The 22,330-nt window shown below is 40.5% G+C and overlaps 1 protein-coding gene across 1 annotated transcript; it reads right to left on the bottom strand.

Moving 5' to 3' along the window:
* Positions 1-2,515: 2,515 nt before the first annotated feature.
* On the bottom strand, positions 2,516-21,958 carry LOC139391005 (MAX dimerization protein 3). Its single transcript, XM_071138463.1, has 6 exons — positions 21,754-21,958; positions 12,255-12,360; positions 10,688-10,717; positions 6,127-6,241; positions 3,761-4,016; positions 2,516-2,961 (listed from the first exon to the last, which is right to left on the bottom strand). Exons 1-6 carry the CDS (start codon positions 21,821-21,823, stop codon positions 2,837-2,839), a joined length of 702 nt encoding a protein of 233 aa, XP_070994564.1. The 5' UTR covers positions 21,824-21,958; the 3' UTR covers positions 2,516-2,836.
* Positions 21,959-22,330: the final 372 nt, after the last annotated feature.

Below are 22,330 nucleotides of genomic sequence, written 5' to 3'. Positions count from 1 at the left end.
AGATAATTAGTAGACTGGGGCCTGATCATAATTACAGATAATTAGTAGACTGGGGCCAGATTATAATTACAGATAATTAGTAGACTGGGGCCAGATTATAATTACAGATAATTAGTAGACTGGGGCCAGATTATAATTACAGATAATTAGTAGACTGGGGCCAGATCATAATTAGTAGACTGGGGCCAGATTATAATTAGTAGACTGGGGCCAGATTATAATTACAGATAATTAGTAGACTGGGGCCAGATTATAATTACAGATAATTAGTAGACTGGGGCCAGATTATAATTACAGATAATTAGTAGACTGGGGCCTGATCATAATTACAGATAATTAGTAGACTGGGGCCAGATTATAATTAGTAGACTGGGGCCAGATTATAATTACAGATAATTAGTAGACTGGGGCCAGATTATAATTACAGATAATTAGTAGACTGGGGCCAGATTATAATTACAGATAATTAGTAGACTGGGGCCAGATCATAATTAGTAGACTGGGGCCAGATTATAATTAGTAGACTGGGGCCAGATTATAATTACAGATAATTAGTAGACTGGGGCCTGATCATAATTACAGATAATTAGTAGACTGGGGCCAGATCATAATTAGTAGACTGGGGCCAGATCATAATTACAGATAATTAGTAGACTGGGGCCAGATTATAATTAGTAGACTGGGGCCAGATCATAATTACAGATAATTAGTAGACTGGGGCCTGATCATAATTACAGATAATTAGTAGACTGGGGCCTGATCATAATTACAGATAATTAGTAGACTAGGGCCAGATTATAATTAGTAGACTGGGGCCAGATCATAATTACAGATAATTAGTAGACTGGGGCCAGATCATAATTACAGATAATTAGTAGACTGGGGCCAGATTATAATTACAGATAATTAGTAGACTGGGGCCAGATCATAATTACAGATAATTAGTAGACTGGGGCCAGATTATAATTACAGATAATTAGTAGACTGGGGCCTGATCATAATTACAGATAATTAGTAGACTGGGGCCAGATTATAATTACAGATAATTAGTAGACTAGGGCCAGATCATAATTAGTAGACTGGGGCCTGATCATAATTACAGATAATTAGTAGACTGGGGCCTGATCATAATTACAGATAATTAGTAGACTGGGGCCAGATTATAATTACAGATAATTAGTAGACTGGGGCCAGATCATAATTACAGATAATTAGTAGACTGGGGCCAGATTATAATTACAGATAATTAGTAGATTAAACCTAATTGATTTGCTGGTATTTTTGTAGTCTGACGTACAACAATAAATCAATACAATCAGCTACGGGAAACCCTGTCCTATATAGTGCACTACATTATTGGGCCCTGTCTAAAGTAGTGCACTACATTATTGGGCCCTGTCTAAAGTAGTGCACTACATTATTGGGCCCTGTCTAAAGTAGTGCACTACATTATTGGGCCCTGTCTAAAGTAGTGCACTACATTATTGGGCCCTGTCTAAATTAGTGCACTATATAGGAAACAGGGTTCCATTTGGGACAGAATCCCGGTGTCACGGTCGTGGACAGTGAGCAGAGCACCTATTCGATCCATGACGCTCGGTGGAATCGCCTTCATCACACGGATCGTATTCATTAGAGCACACGGTGGCAAAACGCTTTGCAACGGAAAACAAACCAGAGCTCTTCTTATTGGACAGGTAGTCTCTCCTTGTTTCAGTATGTTTTCTAATGAATACTACCCTGTTGTGTCTATTTGAAGTCAATGATACTGTGGTAAGAAAGTATAATGGAGCTCAATGATTCCTACCGCCATTCATACGACGGCAGCCAGTCTAGCGGTTAGAGTGTTGGGCCAGTCACCGAAAGGTTGCTAAGTTTGAATCTGCAAGCAGACGAGGTGAAAAATCTGTCGATGTGCCCTTGAGCAAGGCACTTAATGATAATGGCTAACCTCCAGGCTGTGACTCTGAAGGTGTCTCAGGGGAGAGTTGAGACATGGAAACAAAACACATTTCCAATTCACACATGCTGATAATACACACGGGTGTAAAAGAAGACAAAAAACCATCCACCAAATTATGGTTGGACTGTCCTTGAGTGGATGCTGTTTAAGAGGTCAGACTAAGATTTTTTTTTTTTTAAAACCTGCTCAGAGATTTGAGCAAAATATATATTTTAAAAACAGATTCAGCTCACAGTAAGTGAGCTGAACGAGAAGTTAGATCAAATGAAATGTTTTAAAAAGTGATCACTTTTCCCCCGTTTGTTGTTGTGTGTAGTCCTCCTGTACAGTAATGTTGTTGAGGTTGTTCCTCCTGTTCAGTAATGTTGTTGTTCCTCCTGTTCAGTAATGTTGAGGTTGTTCCTCCTGTTCAGTAATGTTGAGGTTGTTCCACCTGTCCTGTTCAGTAATGTTGTTGAGGTTGTTCCACCTGTCCTGTTCAGTAATGTTGAGGTTGTTCCTCCTGTCCTGTTCAGTAATGTTGAGGTTGTTCCTCATTCTCTTCTTTCCTTATTTCTTTGTCTTATTTGGAATGTTTTTCCTCCTTTGTGTCCCCGGCGTCTTCCGTCAGGTGACGTCACGCCGACGCTCGTCCCTTTAAAGCCCGACGTAAGACGCCGGTGTGTCCCTCCAGAGGCGTGTGTGTCCCTCCCAGAGGCGTGTGTGTCCCTCCCAGAGGCGTGTGTGTCCCTCCCAGAGGCGTGTGTGTCCCTCCCAGAGGCGTGTGTGTCCCTCCCAGAGGCGTGTGTGTCCCTCCCAGAGGCGTGTGTGTCCCTCCCAGAGGCGTGTGTGTCCCTCCCAGAGGCGTGTGTGTAGTATACAGTGGTAGGTAGGTCATAGCCCGGCCCAGGCGGGGCTGCTGGAGTAACAGTGATCTGTGCCTGTGTGAGGGACCGTCCCCAGTCCATCAGAGTCCAGACAGTCAAACACTATACTCTCCACATCGACCTCCACGTCTTCTGCAAAAAAACAAAACAAAAACCAACACATCTCAGGTTATCAAAGACGATCTATAATCTGTCAAATATGAAATTTCTCCTAAAATCAATGTGTGTTTTAGTTGTACTTGAGACACCGTATTTCTGATATGAAACATTAAGCTGAATAACTTTAAACATGAACACCTCCGGACACTTCAGTCAACTAAACCTGAAGTTGAAGACCTACATCCCTAACGTGGAGATGAACACTGAGAAGAGCTGGGACCGAGACCATCAACCTGAAGTTGAAGACCTACATCCCTAACGTGGAGATGAACACTGAGAAGAGCTGGGACCGAGACCATCAACCTGAAGTTGAAGACCTTACATCCCTAACGTGGAGATGAGCACTGAGAAGAGCTGGGACCGAGACCATCAACCTGAAGTTGAAGACCTACATCCCTAACGTGGAGATGAACACTGAGAAGAGCTGGGACCGAGACCATCAACCTGAAGTTGAAGACCTACATCCCTAACGTGGAGATGAGCACTGAGAAGAGCTGGGACCGAGACCATCTCAGTGTGAAAACACTTCCGTCAACAAAACCTGAAGATGTACTCCCTAACAAATGGATATTCCCAGGTTACATTTTGAGAGAGATACTAAACATGGGTAAAAGAGCTGTGATTGGTTACTAAACATGGGTAAGAGAGCTGTGATTGGTTACTAAACATGGGTAAGATAGCTGTGATTGGTTACTAAACATGGGTAAGATAGCTGTGATTGGAGAAGAGAGCTGTGATTGGAGAAGAGAGCTGTGATGACTGTGAGACTCACCTCTGTCAGAGTCAGATCTCTCTGAAGAGGACATGGCTGCTGATCCCAGGCTGTCGTTCCTCATCCTCTCGGAGACCGCTCCAGCTCCTCCCTGACCCCCAGGGCCCAGACCAGTCAGACCCCCAGGGCCCAGACCAGTCAGACCCCCCAGGCCTCCATGTCCCTGGAGCTGCTCTAGCCTCACCCTCAGCTCTCTCTGCTCCCAACGCAGACGACCCTTCAACTGCTCCGCACGTTCATCCTGATCCTGCAGCTTCTGATGGGGGCGAAGGAGAGAGAGATGAGGACAGTTATACAGAGAGAGACATGAGGACAGTTATACAGAGAGAGACATGAGGACAGTTATACAGAGAGAGAGAGAGACACGAGGACAGTTATACAGAGAGAGACATGAGGACAGTTATACAGAGAGAGACATGAGGACAGATATACAGAGAGAGACATGAGGACAGTTATACAGAGAGAGACATGAGGACAGTTATACAGAGAGAGACATGAGGACAGTTATACAGAGAGAGACATGAGGACAGTTATACAGAGAGAGAGAGAGACATGAGGACAGTTATACAGAGAGAGAGAGAGAGACACGAGGACAGTTATACAGAGAGAGAGAGACACGAGGACAGTTATACAGAGAGAGAGAGACATGAGGACAGTTATACAGAGAGAGAGAGACATGAGGACAGTTATACAGAGAGAGAGAGACATGAGGACAGTTATACAGAGAGAGAGAGAGAGACATGAGGACAGTTATACAGAGAGAGACATGAGGACAGTTATACAGAGAGAGAGAGACATGAGGACAGTTATACAGAGAGAGAGAGACATGAGGACAGTTATACAGAGAGAGAGAGAGACACGAGGACAGTTATACAGAGAGAGAGAGAGACACGAGGACAGTTATACAGAGAGAGACATGAGGACAGTTATACAGAGAGAGAGAGACATGAGGACAGTTATACAGAGAGAGAGAGAGACACGAGGACAGTTATACAGAGAGAGACATGAGGACAGTTATACAGAGAGAGACATGAGGACAGTTATACAGAGAGAGAGAGACATGAGGACAGTTATACAGAGAGAGACATGAGGACAGTTATACAGAGAGAGACATGAGGACAGTTATACAGAGAGAGAGAGACATGAGGACAGTTATACAGAGAGAGAGAGAGACACGAGGACAGTTATACAGAGAGAGAGAGAGACACGAGGACAGTTATACAGAGAGAGACATGAGGACAGTTATACAGAGAGAGAGAGACATGAGGACAGTTATACAGAGAGAGAGAGACATGAGGACAGTTATACAGAGAGAGAGAGACATGAGGACAGTTATACAGAGAGAGAGAGACATGAGGACAGTTATACAGAGAGAGAGAGAGACACGAGGACAGTTATACAGAGAGAGAGAGAGAGACATGAGGACAGTTATACAGAGGGGGAGAGACACGAGGACAGTTATACAGAGAGAGAGAGAGACATGAGGACAGATATACAGAGAGAGAGAGACACGAGGACAGTTATACAGAAAGAGAGAGAGAGACATGAGGACAGTTATACAGAGGGGGAGAGACACGAGGACAGTTATACAGAGAGAGAGACATGAGGACAGTTATACAGAGAGACACGAGGACAGTTATACAGAGAGATATGAGGACAGTTATACAGAGAGACACGAGGACAGTTATACAGAGAGATATGAGGACAGTTATACAGAGAGACACGAGGACAGTTATACAGAGAGACATGGACAGTTATACAGAGAGAGAGAGACACATGAGTAAAGCTAGTAATGGTTAGGGTTTAGGGTAGTGGTTAGGGTAATGGGTAGTGGTTAGGGCTTAGGGTAGTGGGCAGGGTAATGGGTAGTGGTTAGGGTTTAGGGTAATGGTTAGGGTTTAGGGTAGTGGTTCGGGTTAGGGTAGTGTTTAGGGCTTAGGGTAGTGGGCAGGGTTTAGGGTAGTGGTTAGGGTAATGGGTAGTGGTTAGGGTTTAGGGTAGTGGTTAGGGTTTAGGGTAGTGGTTAGGGTAATGGGTAGTGGTTAGGGTTTAGGGTAGTGGTTAGGGTTTAGGGTAGTGGTTCGGGTTAGGGTAGTGGTTTGGGTTTAGGGTAGTGGTTAGGGTAATGGTTAGGGTTTAGGGTAGTGGTTCGGGTTAGGGTAGTGTTTAGGGTTTAGGGTAGTGGTTCGGGTTAGGGTAGTGTTTAGGGTTTAGGGTAGTGGTTCGGGTTAGGGTAGTGTTTAGGGTAGTGGGCAGGGTTTAGGGTAGTGGTTCGGGTTAGGGTAGTGTTTAGGGTAGTGGTTAGGGTTAGGGTAGGGCTTAGGGTAGTGGGCAGGGTTTAGGGTTTAGCTGTGTGTTCATCTCACCTTGATGTGTGTCTGAGCCCGTCTCAGCAGGTTCAGGGTGGTGTTTCTCATGGAGTCAGACACCTGAGGAACCTGCTGCTTCAACTGTTCCAGGTGGTGTCTCAACTGAGCACGTCTGTTACAACAACACAATGAGACAATGTTACAACAACACAATGAGACAATGTTACAACTGAGCACGTCTGTTACAACAACACAATGAGACAATGTTACAACAACACAATGAGACAATGTTACAACAACACAATGTTACAACAACACAATGAGACAATGTTACAACAACACAATGAGACAATGTTACAACTGAGCACGTCTGTTACAACAACACAATGAGACAATGTTACAACTGAGCATGTCTGTTACAACAACACAATGAGACAATGTTACAACTGAGCACGTCTGTTACAACAACACAATGAGACAATGTTACAACAACACAATGAGACAATGTTACAACTGAGCACGTCTGTTACAACAACACAATGAGACAATGTTACAACTGAGCACGTATGTTACAACAACACAATGAGACAATGTTACAACTGAGCACGTCTGTTACAACAACACAATGAGACAATGTTACAACTGAGCACGTCTGTTACAACAACACAATGAGACAATGTTACAACTGAGCACGTCTGTTACAACAACACAATGAGACAATGTTACAACTGAGCACGTCTGTTACAACAACACAATGAGACAATGTTACAACTGAGCACGTCTGTTACAACAACACAATGAGACAATGTTACAACTGAGCACGTCTGTTACAACAACACAATGAGACAATGTTACAACTGAGCATGTCTGTTACAACAACACAATGAGACAATGTTACAACTGAGCACGTCTGTTACAACAACACAATGAGACAATGTTACAACTGAGCACGTCTGTTACAACAACACAATGAGACAATGTTACAACTGAGCATGTCTGTTACAACAACACAATGAGACAATGTTACAACTGAGCATGTCTGTTACAACAACACAATGAGACAATGTTACAACAACACAATGAGACAATGTTACAACTGAGCACGTCTGTTACAACAACACAATGTTACAACAACACAATGAGACAATGTTACAACACAATGAGACAATGTTACAACAACACAATGTTACAACAACACAATGAGACAATGCTACAACTGAGCATGTCTGTTACAACAACACAATGAGACAATGTTAAAACTGAGCACGTCTGTTACAATAATATAACTATTCATAAACTAGACCCTGCCCTGTCCAGGGGATGTACTGTACATTAAGCTGCATCACTCTACAGAAACAGGAGATGGACTCCTGCCCTACGGGCCGTTCTGGTTCACTCTACAGAAACAGGAGACGGACTCCTGCCCTATGGGCCGTTCTGGTTCACTCTACAGAAACAGGAGATGGACTCCTGCCCTATGGGCCGTTCTGGTCCACTCTACAGAAACAGGAGATGGACTCCTGCCCTACGGGCCGTTCTGGTTCACTCTACAGTAACAGGAGATGGTCTCCTGCCCTATGGGCCGTTCTGGTTCACTCTACAGAAACAGGAGATGGACTCCTGCCCTACGGGCCGTTCTGGTTCACTGTACAGAAACAGGAGATGGACTCCTGCCCTATGGGCCGTTCTGGTTCACTTTACAGAAACAGGAGATGGACTCCTGCCCTATGGGCCGTTCTGGTTCACTCTACAGAAACAGGAGACGGACTCCTGCCCTATGGGCCGTTCTGGTTCACTCTACAGAAACAGGAGATGGACTCCTGCCCTATGGGCCGTTCTGGTCCACTCTACAGAAACAGAAGATGGACTCCTGCCCTATGGGCCGTTCTGGTTCACTTTACAGAAACAGGAGATGGACTCCTGCCCTATGGGCCGTTCTGGTTCACTCTACAGAAACAGGAGATGGACTCCTGCCCTACGGGCCGTTCTGGTTTACTGTACAGAAACAGGAGATGGTCTCCTGCCCTATGGGCCGTTCTGGTTCACTCTACAGAAACAGGAGATGGACTCCTGCCCTACGGGCCGTTCTGGTTCACTGTACAGAAACAGGAGATGGACTCCTGCCCTACGGGCCGTTCTGGTTCACTGTACAGAAACAGGAGATGGACTCCTGCCCTATGGGCCGTTCTGGTTCACTGTACAGAAACAGGAGATGGACTCCTGCCCTATGGGCCGTTCTGGTTCACTGTACAGAAACAGGAGATGGACTCCTGCCCTATGGGCCGTTCTGGTTCACTCTACAGAAACAGGAGATGGACTCCTGCCCTACGGGCCGTTCTGGTTCACTCTACAGAAACAGGAGATGGACTCCTGCCCTATGGGCCGTTCTGGTTCGGACAAGGCTACATACTTTATTTAATCAAACTCAAGCCCAGTTGCACTTAAACATGAAATTAAATAAGATGTAAAGGAGTGTCTGTCTTTAAAAAGCAACAGATCCCTTTGAAAACGGCAGAGACAGTTTTCACAGTTATTCTTGTGTCCAAATTGACTACTTAGTGTAAATAGGATCATTTTGGTAATAAAGTCATTATCTGCCTCTCCAGTGCTAGCTGTGCCACTAGAGATCCTGGTTCGAGTCTAGACTCTGTCGCAGCCGGCCACAACCGGGAGATTCATGAGACGGCGCACAATTGGCCCAGCGTTGTCCGGGTTAGGGGAGGGTTTGGCCCAGCGTTGTCCGGGTTAGGGGAGGGTTTGGCCCAGCGTCGTCCGGGTTAGGGGAGGGTTTGGCCCGGCAGGGATGTTCCTATCCCATCGCACACTAGCGACTCCTGTGGCGGGCCGGGTGCAATGCACGCTGACACTGTCGCCAGGTGCACAATGTTTCCTCCGACACATTGGTGCGGCTGGCTTCCGGGTTAAGTGGGCGTTGTGTCAAGAAGCAGTGCGGCTTGGCTGGGTTGTGTTTCGGAGGACACATGGCTCTCGACCTTCGCCTCTCCCGAGTCCATACGGGAGTTGCAGCGATGGGACAAGACCGTAACTACCAACTAGATACCACGAAATTGGGGAGAAAAAGGGGATTAAAAAAATAAATAAATAAGAACTAAATACATTTTAAAAATAAAGTCAGTCATCTAAAACTAAGTTTGGAACATCTGTGCGTCACAAGAAGTAAGTGAAGGCCCACTAATGTCCATTTGCCCACTAACATGGGGTGAACCTCTATTCAGTTCGCTGCAGCTAGCGCCTGGAACGAGCTGCAACAAACACTCAAACTGGACCGTTTTATCTCCATCTCTTCATTCAAAGACTCAATCATGGACACTTACTAACAGTTGTGGCTGCTTTGTGTGATGTATTGTTGTCTCTACCTTCTTGCCCTTTGTGCTGTTGTCTGTGCCCAATGTTTGTACCCTGTTTTTGTGCCGCTACCATGTTGTACTGCTGCCATGTTGTGCTGCTACCATGTTGTACTGCTGCCATGTTGTGCTGCTACCATGTTGTACTGCTACCATGTTGTGCTGCTACCATGTTGTACTGCTACCATGTTGTGTTGCTACCATGTTGTACTGCTGCCATGTTGTGTTGCTACCATGTTGTGCTGCTACCATGTTGTGTTGCTACCATGTTGTGTTGCTACCATGTTGTGTTGCTACCATGTTGTGCTGCTACCATGTTGTGTTGCTACCATGTTGTGCTGCTACCACGTTGTGCTGCTACCATGTTGTGCTGCTACCATGTTGTGCTTCTACCATGTTGTGCTTCTACCATGTTGTGCTGCTACCACGATGTGTTGCTCCAATGTTGTTGTCATGTTGTGCTGCTACCATGTTGTGTTTCTACCATGTTGTTGTCATGTTGTGTTGCTACCATGTTGTCATGTTGTGTTGCTGCCTTGCTATGTTGTTGTCTTAGGTCTCTCTTTATGTAGTGTAGTCTCGTCGTTTGTGTGTTTTGTCCTATATTTATATATTGTTTTAATTTTTAATCCCTGTCCCCACAGGAGGCCTTTTGCCTTTTGGTAGGCCGTCATTGTAAATAAGAATTTGTTCTAAACTGACTTGAATAGTTAAATAAATATAAATAAATGAACAGCTGCTGGGATCGCTCTCTATCCACTAGCACAGACAGTGAGACAGACCTCTCCAGCAGCTCCAACTTTGTTTACAGAAGACAACACATTGCAAAAAAATGTAACTTGTGAAATACTGCACCAAACAACTTAGATAGATTTCAATTGCCTAACTAAAACATCCTTGGGAAAAAAACGTAAAAATTAATTACAGACTTCTTGAGTTGTTTTAGATTAATCCTGGGGATTTTGAGGAAGTGAATTAGGCTTCCGCGTCTACATTGTCTGATGAGGGACAATCCTCATTAACCAAACGCAGAATCTGTCAGGAAACACACCTCCAAGTGCTGAAATTAGATTTTTTTTCTAATGAACAACAGAAAAACACGCTTGTTAATCGGCGTGTTCAGTGGCTCTTTAAGAGTTATCTTTAGTTTTATGCCTGTGTTGTTACTATTATAATTAGACATGTACCAATGGAAATCTACACAGTGGTTGCCGAAGGTAGAATGTCACAGGACTGATAGAATGGCTCTTTACCTGTGCTTCTCCAACTCGTTATGGACTGTCCTGTGGACGAAGAAAGCACAATTCATTATTAGTGAGTTTATAAACACTAAAGCATAAAGTCATTATTACGTATTTCAGATTCATAATATATAATTTTAACAATAAAAAGTAGACTTGTCAGCACACATTCTTCAGTGAAACCAAATGCTGAATATGGCCGTCCCTAGCTAGCTGTCAGACAGACTAGTAGTTTCAGAGAGCCAGAACCCCGTCCCTAGCTAGCTGTCAGACAGACTAGTAGTTTCAGAGAGCCAGAACCCCGTCCCTAGCTAGCTGTCAGACAGACTAGTAGTTTCAGAGAGCCAGAACCCCGTCCCTAGCTAGCTGTCAGACAGACTAGTAGTTTCAGAGAGCCAGAACCCCGTCCCTAGCTAGCTGTCAGACAGACTAGTAGTTTCAGAGAGCCAGAACCCCGTCTCTAGCTAGCTGTCAGACAGACTAGTAGTTTCAGAGAGCCAGAACCCCGTCCCTAGCTAGCTGTCAGACAGACTAGTAGTTTCAGAGAGCCAGAACCCCGTCCCTAGCTAGCTGTCAGACAGACTAGTAGTTTCAGAGAGCCAGAACCCCGTCCCTAGCTAGCTGTCAGACAGACTAGTAGTTTCAGAGAGCCAGAACCCCGTCCCTAGCTAGCTGTCAGACAGACTAGTAGTTTCAGAGAGCCAGAACCCCGTCCCTAGCTAGCTGTCAGACAGACTAGTAGTTTCAGAGAGCCAGAACCCCGTCCCTAGCTAGCTGTCAGACAGACTAGTAGTTTCAGAGAGCCAGAACCCCGTCCCTAGCTAGCTGTCAGACAGACTAGTAGTTTCAGAGAGCCAGAACCCCGTCCCTAGCTAGCTGTCAGACAGACTAGTAGTTTCAGAGAGCCAGAACCCCGTCTCTAGCTAGCTGTCAGACAGACTAGTAGTTTCAGAGAGCCAGAACCCCGTCCCTAGCTAGCTGTCAGACAGACTAGTAGTTTCAGAGAGCCAGAACCCCGTCTCTAGCTAGCTGTCAGACAGACTAGTAGTTTCAGAGAGCCAGAACCCCGTCTCTAGCTAGCTGTCAGACAGACTAGTAGTTTCAGAGAGCCAGAACCCCGTCCCTAGCTAGCTGTCAGACAGACTAGTAGTTTCAGAGAGCCAGAACCCCGTCCCTAGCTAGCTGTCAGACAGACTAGTAGTTTCAGAGAGCCAGAACCCCGTCCCTAGCTAGCTGTCAGACAGACTAGTAGTTTCAGAGAGCCAGAACCCCGTCCCTAGCTAGCTGTCAGACAGACTAGTAGTTTCAGAGAGCCAGAACCCCGTCCCTAGCTAGCTGTCAGACAGACTAGTAGTTTCAGAGAGCCAGAACCCCGTCCCTAGCTAGCTGTCAGACAGACTAGTAGTTTCAGAGAGCCAGAACCCCGTCCCTAGCTAGCTGTCAGACAGACTAGTAGTTTCAGAGAGCCAGAACCCCGTCCCTAGCTAGCTGTCAGACAGACTAGTAGTTTCAGAGAGCCAGAACCCCGTCCCTAGCTAGCTGTCAGACAGACTAGTCAGTTAGAGAGTTATATAATCACCTGTTACTACCGGCAGCCTGCAGCTTCTTGTTCTTCTGTTTACTCTTCTTCTCAGAGTCCCCTGGACAGTAGACGGGCAACACTGATGCATAGCCATGCTCTGCCTCTGGAGAGAGAGAGAAAGGAGAGGATCGTTTCAATGGGACGTCGTGACATCAAGTCCTTACTTTGGGTTGCAACTAAACTGATGTTTTCATAGGCTATTGTAAATGGGAAAATCAATGACAGGCCAAAATTAACAAATCAATGTGATTGTAAACACAAAGTTTAATTTTAGGCGTTTGACTGATGCATAGCCATGTTCTGCCTCTGGATAGAAAAGAGCGAAAGGACCATTTTTAATTGACACTCACAGAGCCTTCAGAACGTATTGATACCCTAGACTTTTGCACATCGTGTTGTTGTTACAGGCTGAATTTAAAATGGATTCAATGCAGATGTTTGTGTCACTGGACTACATACAATACGCCATAATGTCAAAGTGGAGTTATGTTTTTAGAAATGTTTACAACAACAACAAAATAAAAAAATTAAATAAAGAAAATCTGAAATGTCTTTAGTCAATAATTATTCAGCCTCTTTTTTGTTATGGCAAGCCTAAACTGGTTCAGGAGTACAAATGTGCTAGACAAGTCACATAATAAGTTACATGGAATCACTCTGTGTGCAATAATAGTGTTTAACATGATTTTTGAATGACTACCTCATCTCTGTACCCCACACATACAGATAATTGTAAGGTCCCTCAGTTGAGCAGTGAATTTCAAACACAGATTCAACCAAAAAGACAAGGGAGGTATTCCTTAGCTCCCCTGAATCCAACAAAAGTCTAACTTTGGGGATGGTCTCTAAATAAAGACATTGAACCATTCTCCTATTATTTATAATACAGTGGTGAATATGTTTTACAGTGGTGAATATGTTTTACAGTGGTAAATATGTTTTAGTGGTAAATATGTTTTAGTGGTGAATATGTTTTAGTGGTGAATATGTTTTAGTGGTGAATATGTTTTAGTGGTGAATATGTTTTAGTGGTGAATATGTTTTAGTGGTGAATATGTTTTACAGTGGTGAATATGTTTTAGTGGTGAATATGTTTTACAGTGGTAAATATGTTTTACAGTGGTAAATATGTTTTAGTGGTGAATATGTTTTACAGTGGTGAATATGTTTTAGTGGTAAATATGTTTTAGTGGTAAATATGTTTTAGTGGTAAATATGTTTTAGTGGTAAATATGTTTTAGTGGTGAATATGTTTTAGTGGTAAATATGTTTTAGTGGTGAATATGTTTTAGTGGTGAATATGTTTTAGTGGTGAATATGTTTTAGTGGTAAATATGTTTTAGTGGTAAATATGTTTTAGTGGTGAATATGTTTTAGTGGTGAATATGTTTTACAGTGGTGAATATGTTTTACAGTGGTGAATATGTTTTACAGTGGTGAATATGTTTTAGTGGTAAATATGTTTTAGTGGTAAATATGTTTTAGTGGTGAATATGTTTTACAGTGGTGAATATGTTTTAGTGGTAAATATGTTTTACAGTGGTGAATATGTTTTAGTGGTGAATATGTTTTAGTGGTGAATATGTTTTACAGTGGTGAATATGTTTTACAGTGGTGAATATGTTTTACAGTGGTGAATATGTTTTACAGTGGTGAATATGTTTTACAGTGGTGAATATGTTTTACAGTGGTGAATATGTTTTACAGTGGTGAATATGTTTTAGTGGTGAATATGTTTTACAGTGGTGAATATGTTTTAGTGGTGAATATGTTTTACAGTGGTGAATATGTTTTAGTGGTGAATATGTTTTAGTGGTATATATGTTTTAGTGGTGAATATGTTTTAGTGGTGAATATGTTTTACAGTGGTGAATATGTTTTACAGTGGTGAATATGTTTTACAGTGGTGAATATGTTTTAGTGGTGAATATGTTTTACAGTGGTGAATATGTTTTACAGTGGTAAATATGTTTTAGTGGTGAATATGTTTTAGTTGTGAATATGTTTTAGTGGTAAATATGTTTTACAGTGGTAAATATGTTTTAGTGGTGAATATGTTTTAGTGGTGAATATGTTTTAGTGGTGAATATGTTTTAGTGGTGAATATGTTTTAGTGGTGAATATGTTTTACAGTGGTGAATATGTTTTAGTGGTAAATATGTTTTACAGTGGTGAATATGTTTTACAGTGGTGAATATGTTTTAGTGGTAAATATGTTTTACAGTGGTGAATATGTTTTAGTGGTGAATATGTTTTAGTGGTGAATATGTTTTAGTGGTAAATATGTTTTACAGTGGTGAATATGTTTTAGTGGTGAATATGTTTTAGTGGTAAATATGTTTTACAGTGGTGAATATGTTTTACAGTGGTGAATATGTTTTAGTGGTAAATATGTTTTAGTGGTGAATATGTTTTAGTGGTGAATATGTTTTAGTGGTGAATATGTTTTAGTGGTGAATATGTTTTAGTGGTAAATATGTTTTAGTGGTGAATATGTTTTAGTGGTAAATATATTTTAGTGGTGAATATGTTTTAGTGGTGAATATGTTTTACAGTGGTAAATATGTTTTAGTGGTGAATATGTTTTAGTGGTAAGTATGTTTTAGTGGTATATATGTTTTACAGTGGTAAATATGTTTTAGTGGTGAATATGTTTTAGTGGTGACTATGTTTTAGTGGTAAATATGTTTTAGTGGTGAATATGTTTTAGTGGTAAATATGTTTTACAGTGGTGAATATGTTTTAGTGGTAAATATGTTTTAGTGGTAAGTATGTTTTAGTGGTATATATGTTTTACAGTGGTAAATATGTTTTAGTGGTGAATATGTTTTAGTGGTGACTATGTTTTAGTGGTAAATATGTTTTAGTGGTGAATATGTTTTAGTGGTAAATATGTTTTACAGTGGTGAATATGTTTTAGTGGTGAATATGTTTTAGTGGTAAATATGTTTTACAGTGGTGAATATGTTTTAGTGGTAAATATGTTTTAGTGGTGAATATGTTTTAGTGGTAAATATGTTTTAGTGGTAAATATGTTTTAGTGGTGAATATGTTTTAGTGGTAAATATGTTTTAGTGGTAAGTATGTTTTAGTGGTATATATGTTTTACAGTGGTAAATATGTTTTAGTGGTGAATATGTTTTAGTGGTGACTATGTTTTAGTGGTAAATATGTTTTAGTGGTGAATATGTTTTAGTGGTAAATATGTTTTACAGTGGTGAATATGTTTTAGTGGTAAATATGTTTTAGTGGTGAATATGTTTTAGTGGTAAATATGTTTTAGTGGTAAGTATGTTTTAGTGGTATATATGTTTTACAGTGGTAAATATGTTTTAGTGGTGAATATGTTTTACAGTGGTTAATACAATGGTAAATATGTTTTAGTGGTGAATATGTTTTAGTGGTAAATATGTTTTACAGTGGTAAATATGTTTTAGTTGTGAATATGTTTTAGTGGTGAATATGTTTTAGTGGTGAATATGTTTTAGTGGTGAATATGTTTTACAGTGGTGAATATGTTTTAGTGGTATATATGTTTTACAGTGGTGAATATGTTTTAGTGGTAAATATGTTTTAGTGGTGAATATGTTTTAGTGGTGAATATGTTTTAGTGGTGAATATGTTTTAGTGGTAAATATGTTTTAGTGGTGAATATGTTTTAGCGGTGAATATGTTTTAGTGGTGAATATGTTTTAGTGGTGAATATGTTTTAGTGGTGAATATGTTTTAGTGGTGAATATGTTTTAGTGGTGAATATGTTTTAGTGGTGAATATGTTTTAGTGGTAAATATGTTTTAGTGGTGAATATGTTTTAGCGGTGAATATGTTTTAGTGGTGAATATGTTTTAGTGGTGAATATGTTTTAGTGGTGAATATGTTTTAGTGGTGAATATGTTTTAGTGGTGAATATGTTTTAGTGGTAAATATGTTTTAGTGGTGAATATGTTTTAGTGGTATATATGTTTTACAGTGGTGAATATGTTTTAGTGGTAAATATGTTTTACAGTGGTGAATATGTTTTAGTGGTAAATATGTTTTACAGTGGTGAATATGTTTTAGTGGTAAATATGTTTTAGTGGTAAGTATGTTTTAGTGGTATATATGTTTTACAGTGGTAAATATGTTTTAGTGGTGAAAATGTTTTAGTGGTAAATATGTTTTACAGTGGTGAATATGTTTTACAGTGGTGAATATGTTTTAGTGGTGAATATGTTTTAGTGGTGAATATGTTTTACAGTGGTTAATACAGTGGTGAATATGTTTTAGTGGTAAATATGTTTTAGTGGTGAATATGTTTTAGTGGTAAATATGTTTTACAGTGGTGAATATGTTTTAGTGGTAAATATGTTTTAGTGGTGAATATGTTTTAGTGGTAAATATGTTTTAGTGGTAAGTATGTTTTAGTGGTATATATGTTTTACAGTGGTAAATATGTTTTAGTGGTGAATATGTTTTAGTGGTGACTATGTTTTACAGTGGTAAATATGTTTTAGTGGTGAATATGTTTTAGTGGTAAATATGTTTTAGTGGTGAATATGTTTTAGTGGTAAATATGTTTTACAGTGGTGAATATGTTTTAGTGGTAAATATGTTTTAGTGGTGAATATGTTTTAGTGGTAAATATGTTTTAGTGGTAAGTATGTTTTAGTGGTATATATGTTTTACAGTGGTAAATATGTTTTAGTGGTGAATATGTTTTAGTGGTGACTATGTTTTACAGTGGTAAATATGTTTTAGTGGTGAATATGTTTTAGTGGTAAATATGTTTTACAGTGGTGAATATGTTTTAGTGGTGAATATGTTTTAGTGGTGAATATGTTTTAGTGGTGAATATGTTTTAGTGGTAAATATGTTTTAGTGGTAAATATGTTTTAGTGGTGAATATGTTTTAGTGGTGAATATGTTTTACAGTGGTAAATATGTTTTACAGTGGTGAATATGTTTTAGTGGTAAATATGTTTTAGTGGTGAATATGTTTTAGTGGTAAATATGTTTTAGTGGTGAATATGTTTTAGTGGTGAATATGTTTTACAGTGGTGAATATGTTTTACAGTGGTAAATACAGTGGTGAATATGTTTCACAGTGGTGAATATGTTCCACAGTGGTAAATATGTTTTAGTGGTAAATATGTTTTACAGTGGTAAATATGTTTTAGTGGTGAATATGTTTTAGTGGTCAATATGTTTTACAGTGGTGAATATGTTTTAGTGGTAAATATGTTTTAGTGGTGAATATGTTTTAGTGGTAAATATGTTTTAGTGGTGAATATGTTTTAGTGGTAAATATGTTTTACAGTGGTAAATACAGTGGTAAATATGTTTCACAGTGGTGAATATGTTTTAGTGGTGAATATGTTTTAGTGGTGAATATGTTTTACAGTGGTAAATATGTTTTAGTGGTGAATATGTTTTAGTGGTGAATATGTTTTAGTGGTAAATATGTTTTAGTGGTGAATATGTTTTAGTGGTAAATATGTTTTAGTGGTGAATATGTTTTACAGTGGTGAATATGTTTTAGTGGTGAATATGTTTTAGTGGTAAATATGTTTTAGTGGTAAATATGTTTTAGTGGTAAATATGTTTTAGTGGTGAATATGTTTTAGTGGTGAATATGTTTTAGTGGTAAATATGTTTTAGTGGTGAATATGTTTTACAGTGGTAAATATGTTTTAGTGGTGAATATGTTTTAGTGGTAAATATGTTTTAGTGGTGAATATGTTTTACAGTGGTGAATATGTTTTACAGTGGTGAATATGTTTTACAGTGCTTAATACAGTGGTAAATATGAAAATAAAAGCTTCCAAATGAAAGGAACACCTCCCACCTCTGTGTCTTGGTTTAAACCACGTGTTTCTATGTGGCTCCATCTTCTTGTTGACGAATGGTCCAGCCCTCAGTAGTGCTGAATTTCAGCCTCAGCTGAGCTCCTATAAGAACAGATATCCCTTTGTACTTCTTCTTCCTTTGTTTTTGTCCTTAGCCTTTATTCCATTAGATTTATACATTGATTTATCACTGTCTGCTTTTGTCAGTCAGCCGTTTAGAGCGCTGATTGTTTTTACAGGTGCACCGTGGGTATTGGTGTTCTCTGTGAAATCCGTGGCCACAAGAAGTAGTTCACTTATTTTACTTTTTTTGTTTTCTATGAGTATTTGTTTTATTTCCTGGATCAGCTGATGATGGTCAACAACATCACTGATATTAGCCTACAGCTAGACACCAATATCACTAGACAACTAGCCTACAGCTAGACACCAATATCACTAGACAACTAGCCTACAGCTAGACACCAATATCACTAGACAACTAGCTTACAGCTAGACACCAATATCACTAGACAACTAGCCTACAGCTAGACACCAATATCACTAGACAACTAGCTTACAGCTAGACACCAATATCACTAGACAACTAGCCTACAGCTAGACATCAATATCACTAGACAACTAGCCTACAGCTAGACACCAATGTCACTAGACAACTAGCCTACAGCTAGACATCAATATCACTAGACAACTAGTCTACAGCTAGACACCAATATCTCTAGACAACTAGCCTACAGCTAGACACCAATAATATCACTAGACAACTAGTCTACAGCTAGACACCAATAATATCACTAGACAACTAGTCTACAGCTAGACACCAATAATATCTCTAGACAACTAGCCTACAGCTAGACACCAATATCACTAGACAACTAGCCTACAGATAGACACCAATAATATCTCTAGACAACTAGCCTACAGCTAGGTGTAACAGTATAACTTTAGACCGTCCCCTCGCCCATACCCGGGCGCGAACCAGGGACCCTCTGCACACATCAACAACAGTCACCCACGAAGCATCGTTACCCATCGCTCCACAAAAGCCGCGGCCCTTGCAGAGCAAGGGGAACCACTACTTCAAGGTCTCAGAGCAAGTGACGTCACCGATTGAAACGCTATTTAGCGCACACCACCGCTGACTAGCTAGCCATTTCACATCCGTTACATGAAACCAATATCACTAGACAACTAGCCTACAGATAGACAACAATATCACTAGACAACTAGCCTACAGCTAGACATCAATATCACTAGACAACTAGCCTACAGCTAGACACCAATAATATCACTAGACAACTAGCCTACAGCTAGACATCAATATCACTAGACAACTAGCCTACAGATAGACAACAATATCTCTAGACAACTAGCCTACAGCTAGACACCAATAATATCACTAGACAACTAGCCTACAGCTAGACACCAATAATATCACTAGACAACTAGCCTACAGCTAGACATCAACATCACTAGACAACTAGCCTACAGATAGACAACAATATCACTAGACAACTAGCCTACAGCTAGACATCAATATCACTAGACAACTAGCCTACAGATAGACAACAATATCTCTAAACAACTAGCCTACAGCTAGACACCAATATCACTAGACACCAATATCACCAGACAACTAGCCTACAGCTAGACACCAATATCACTAGACAACTAGCCTACAGCTAGACACCAATATCACTAGACACCAATATCACCAGACAACTAGCCTACAGCTAGACACCAATATCACTAAACAACTAGCCTACAGCTAGACACCAATATCACTAGACAACTAGCCTACAGCTAGACACCAATATCACTAGACAACTAGCCTACAGCTAGACACCAATATCACTAGACAACTAGTCTACAGCTAGACACCAATATCACTAGACAACTAGCATACAGATAGACAACAATATCACTAGACAACTAGCCTACAGCTAGACACCAACATCACTAGACAACTAGCCTACAGCTAGACACCAATATCACTAGACAACTAGCCTACAGCTAGACAACAATATCACTAGACAACTAGCCTACAGCTAGACACCAATATCACTAGACAACTAGCCTACAGCTAGACACCAATATCACTAGACAACTAGCCTACAGCTAGACATCAATATCACTAGACAACTAGCCTACAGCTAGACAACAATATCTCTAGACAACTAGCCTACAGCTAGACACCAATATCACTAGACAACTAGCCTACAGCTAGACACCAATAATATCACTAGACAACTAGCCTACAGCTAGACACCAATATCACTAGACAACTAGCCTACAGCTAGACACCAATATCACTAGACAACTAGCCTACAGCTAGACACCAATAATATCACTAGACAACTAGCCTACAGCTAGACACCAATATCTCTAGACAACTAGCCTACAGCTAGACACCAATATCACTAGACAACTAGCCTACAGCTAGACACCAATAATATCACTAGACAACTAGACAGCTAGACACCAATAGACAACTAGCCTACAGCTAGACACCAATATCACTAGACAACTAGCCTACAGCTAGACACCAATATATCACTAGACAACTAGCCTACAGCTAGACACCAATAAGACAACTAGCCTACAGCTAGACAACTAGCCTACAGCTAGACACCAATATCTCTAGACAACTAGCCTACAGCTAGACACCAATAATATCACTAGACAACTAGCCTACAGCTAGACACCAATATCTCTAGACAACTAGCCTACAGCTAGACACCAATAATATCACTAGACAACTAGTCTACAGCTAGACACCAATAATATCACTAGACAACTAGCCTACATCTAATAGATATTTCCGTATTTAATTTTCAATAAATTTGCTAACATTTCTAAATGTTTAGACTTTTTCATTATGGGGTATTGTGTGTAGATGGGTGAAATAATTGTTTTTAGCCATTTAGAATTCAAGGCTGCAACACAACAAAATGTGGAATAGGTCAAGGGGTATTGAATACTTTCTGAAGGCACTGCAAACTGTAGGATGTTTCAGATGACAAATATACACAAGTCCCCAGAACTTAACCGCAACATGGGATATTCAACAACACTCAATAAAGAGGTAAAGTGAGGAAATAGCTGTGATTGCAAACACAAAGATCCATTTTATGCGGCTGGCTATTGTGCAGAAGAAAGAAAGCCGGGTGTCGTCTGTTCTATTCTTCCATCCAAGTGTCAGACACAGATGCTGCTAACGTTTGGTTTTTTCGGGGGTTTTGGCGCGATCACCCAATTGTATCACAGTACATCAATATGTGCTATTTTGGTTATTCGTGCCAGTTGGCTACAAAGAACAACTGCTGTTATTGCAAAATCTGTATTGGTTCATTCATTGTCATTCATACATTCTATCGCTGCTCTGGCTTTATTTTCAAACCGCTCCAGACTTGGCGCCTTTGTGTACAACGATGAGTCCCGTATCTAGGTCACAGAGTCAGATATGAAGCGCCGCATTAAACCCAGGCTCCCTTAACTGCTTACTGCATCGAGTTATTACTGAATAGTAACGATCTTAACCGTAACATGCACAATCTATGTCAGATATTTGCAGTTAATTAATAGATATTCGCTATTTGTGTACATTTCGTTATTGTGCCCCAGCTGGTTGACAAGTGAAGTTGACAGACAGAACAGAACCCTTACGTTACCTCGTTCTCTTCTCTCCAAGAACTCAGCAGCTTGCAGAAGAACCTGTATGTTGCAAGTGTTCGCGTCCATTGTAAATAGTTGAAATATAGGTAAATATAGCAATCAAAATGTATCTCAACGACAGAGTGCTGCAGTAGTATGTGCTTGGTCTTCTGCACTTCAGTGAGGAATCACCTTCTCTGACGACGTGATTGACGTCAGTCCGCCGCCTCCCAGACTACCGCTCCCTTGTTTTCCAGCCGCCTCGGTCCGAGAGCGCGCGATTTTCACTTTGAAATATGAACAGCCTAATAATAGAACAGAACAACAGATCGACACATTTTCTCGAAATATGACCTTAATAAACGGTTATATATATTTTTAATCCAGAACATGTTGTATTGACATCTAAAAAAAATAAGTTTTCACTGTTTTTATTTATATATTTTTGTATAATGAGACAATGAGATAATGAGAAAACAACTTCAATTGAGAAGTTCTTATGCCGTCAGTCGTTTTGTCTTCTGTTTTGGTGTTCAAGAGGATTGTGTCTGTATATTTATAATCATTCCACAATAGTCTAGGGCAGGGATCGTC

The sequence above is a fragment of the Oncorhynchus clarkii genome, chromosome 31 (genome assembly GCF_045791955.1).
Source record: "Oncorhynchus clarkii lewisi isolate Uvic-CL-2024 chromosome 31, UVic_Ocla_1.0, whole genome shotgun sequence".
NCBI lineage: Eukaryota > Metazoa > Chordata > Actinopteri > Salmoniformes > Salmonidae > Oncorhynchus > Oncorhynchus clarkii.
Note: the sequence above shows the minus strand (reverse complement) of the source record. Positions and strands in the feature narration are given on the sequence as shown.

What these genes read in the sequence shown, in the direction of transcription:
- LOC139391005 (XM_071138463.1), bottom strand. Translation starts at nt 21,823, where the DNA reads ATGGACGCGAACACTTGCAACATACAGGTTCTTCTGCAAGCTGCTGAG. An exon ending in CAGGCTGCCGGTAGTAACAG is followed by an intron (nt 10,718 to 12,254) that starts GTGATTATATAA and finishes CTTCGTCCACAG; the next exon opens with GACAGTCCATAACGAGTTGG. An exon ending in GAGATCTGACTCTGACAGAG is followed by an intron (nt 2,962 to 3,760) that starts GTGAGTCTCACA and finishes GTTTTTTTGCAG; the next exon opens with AAGACGTGGAGGTCGATGTG.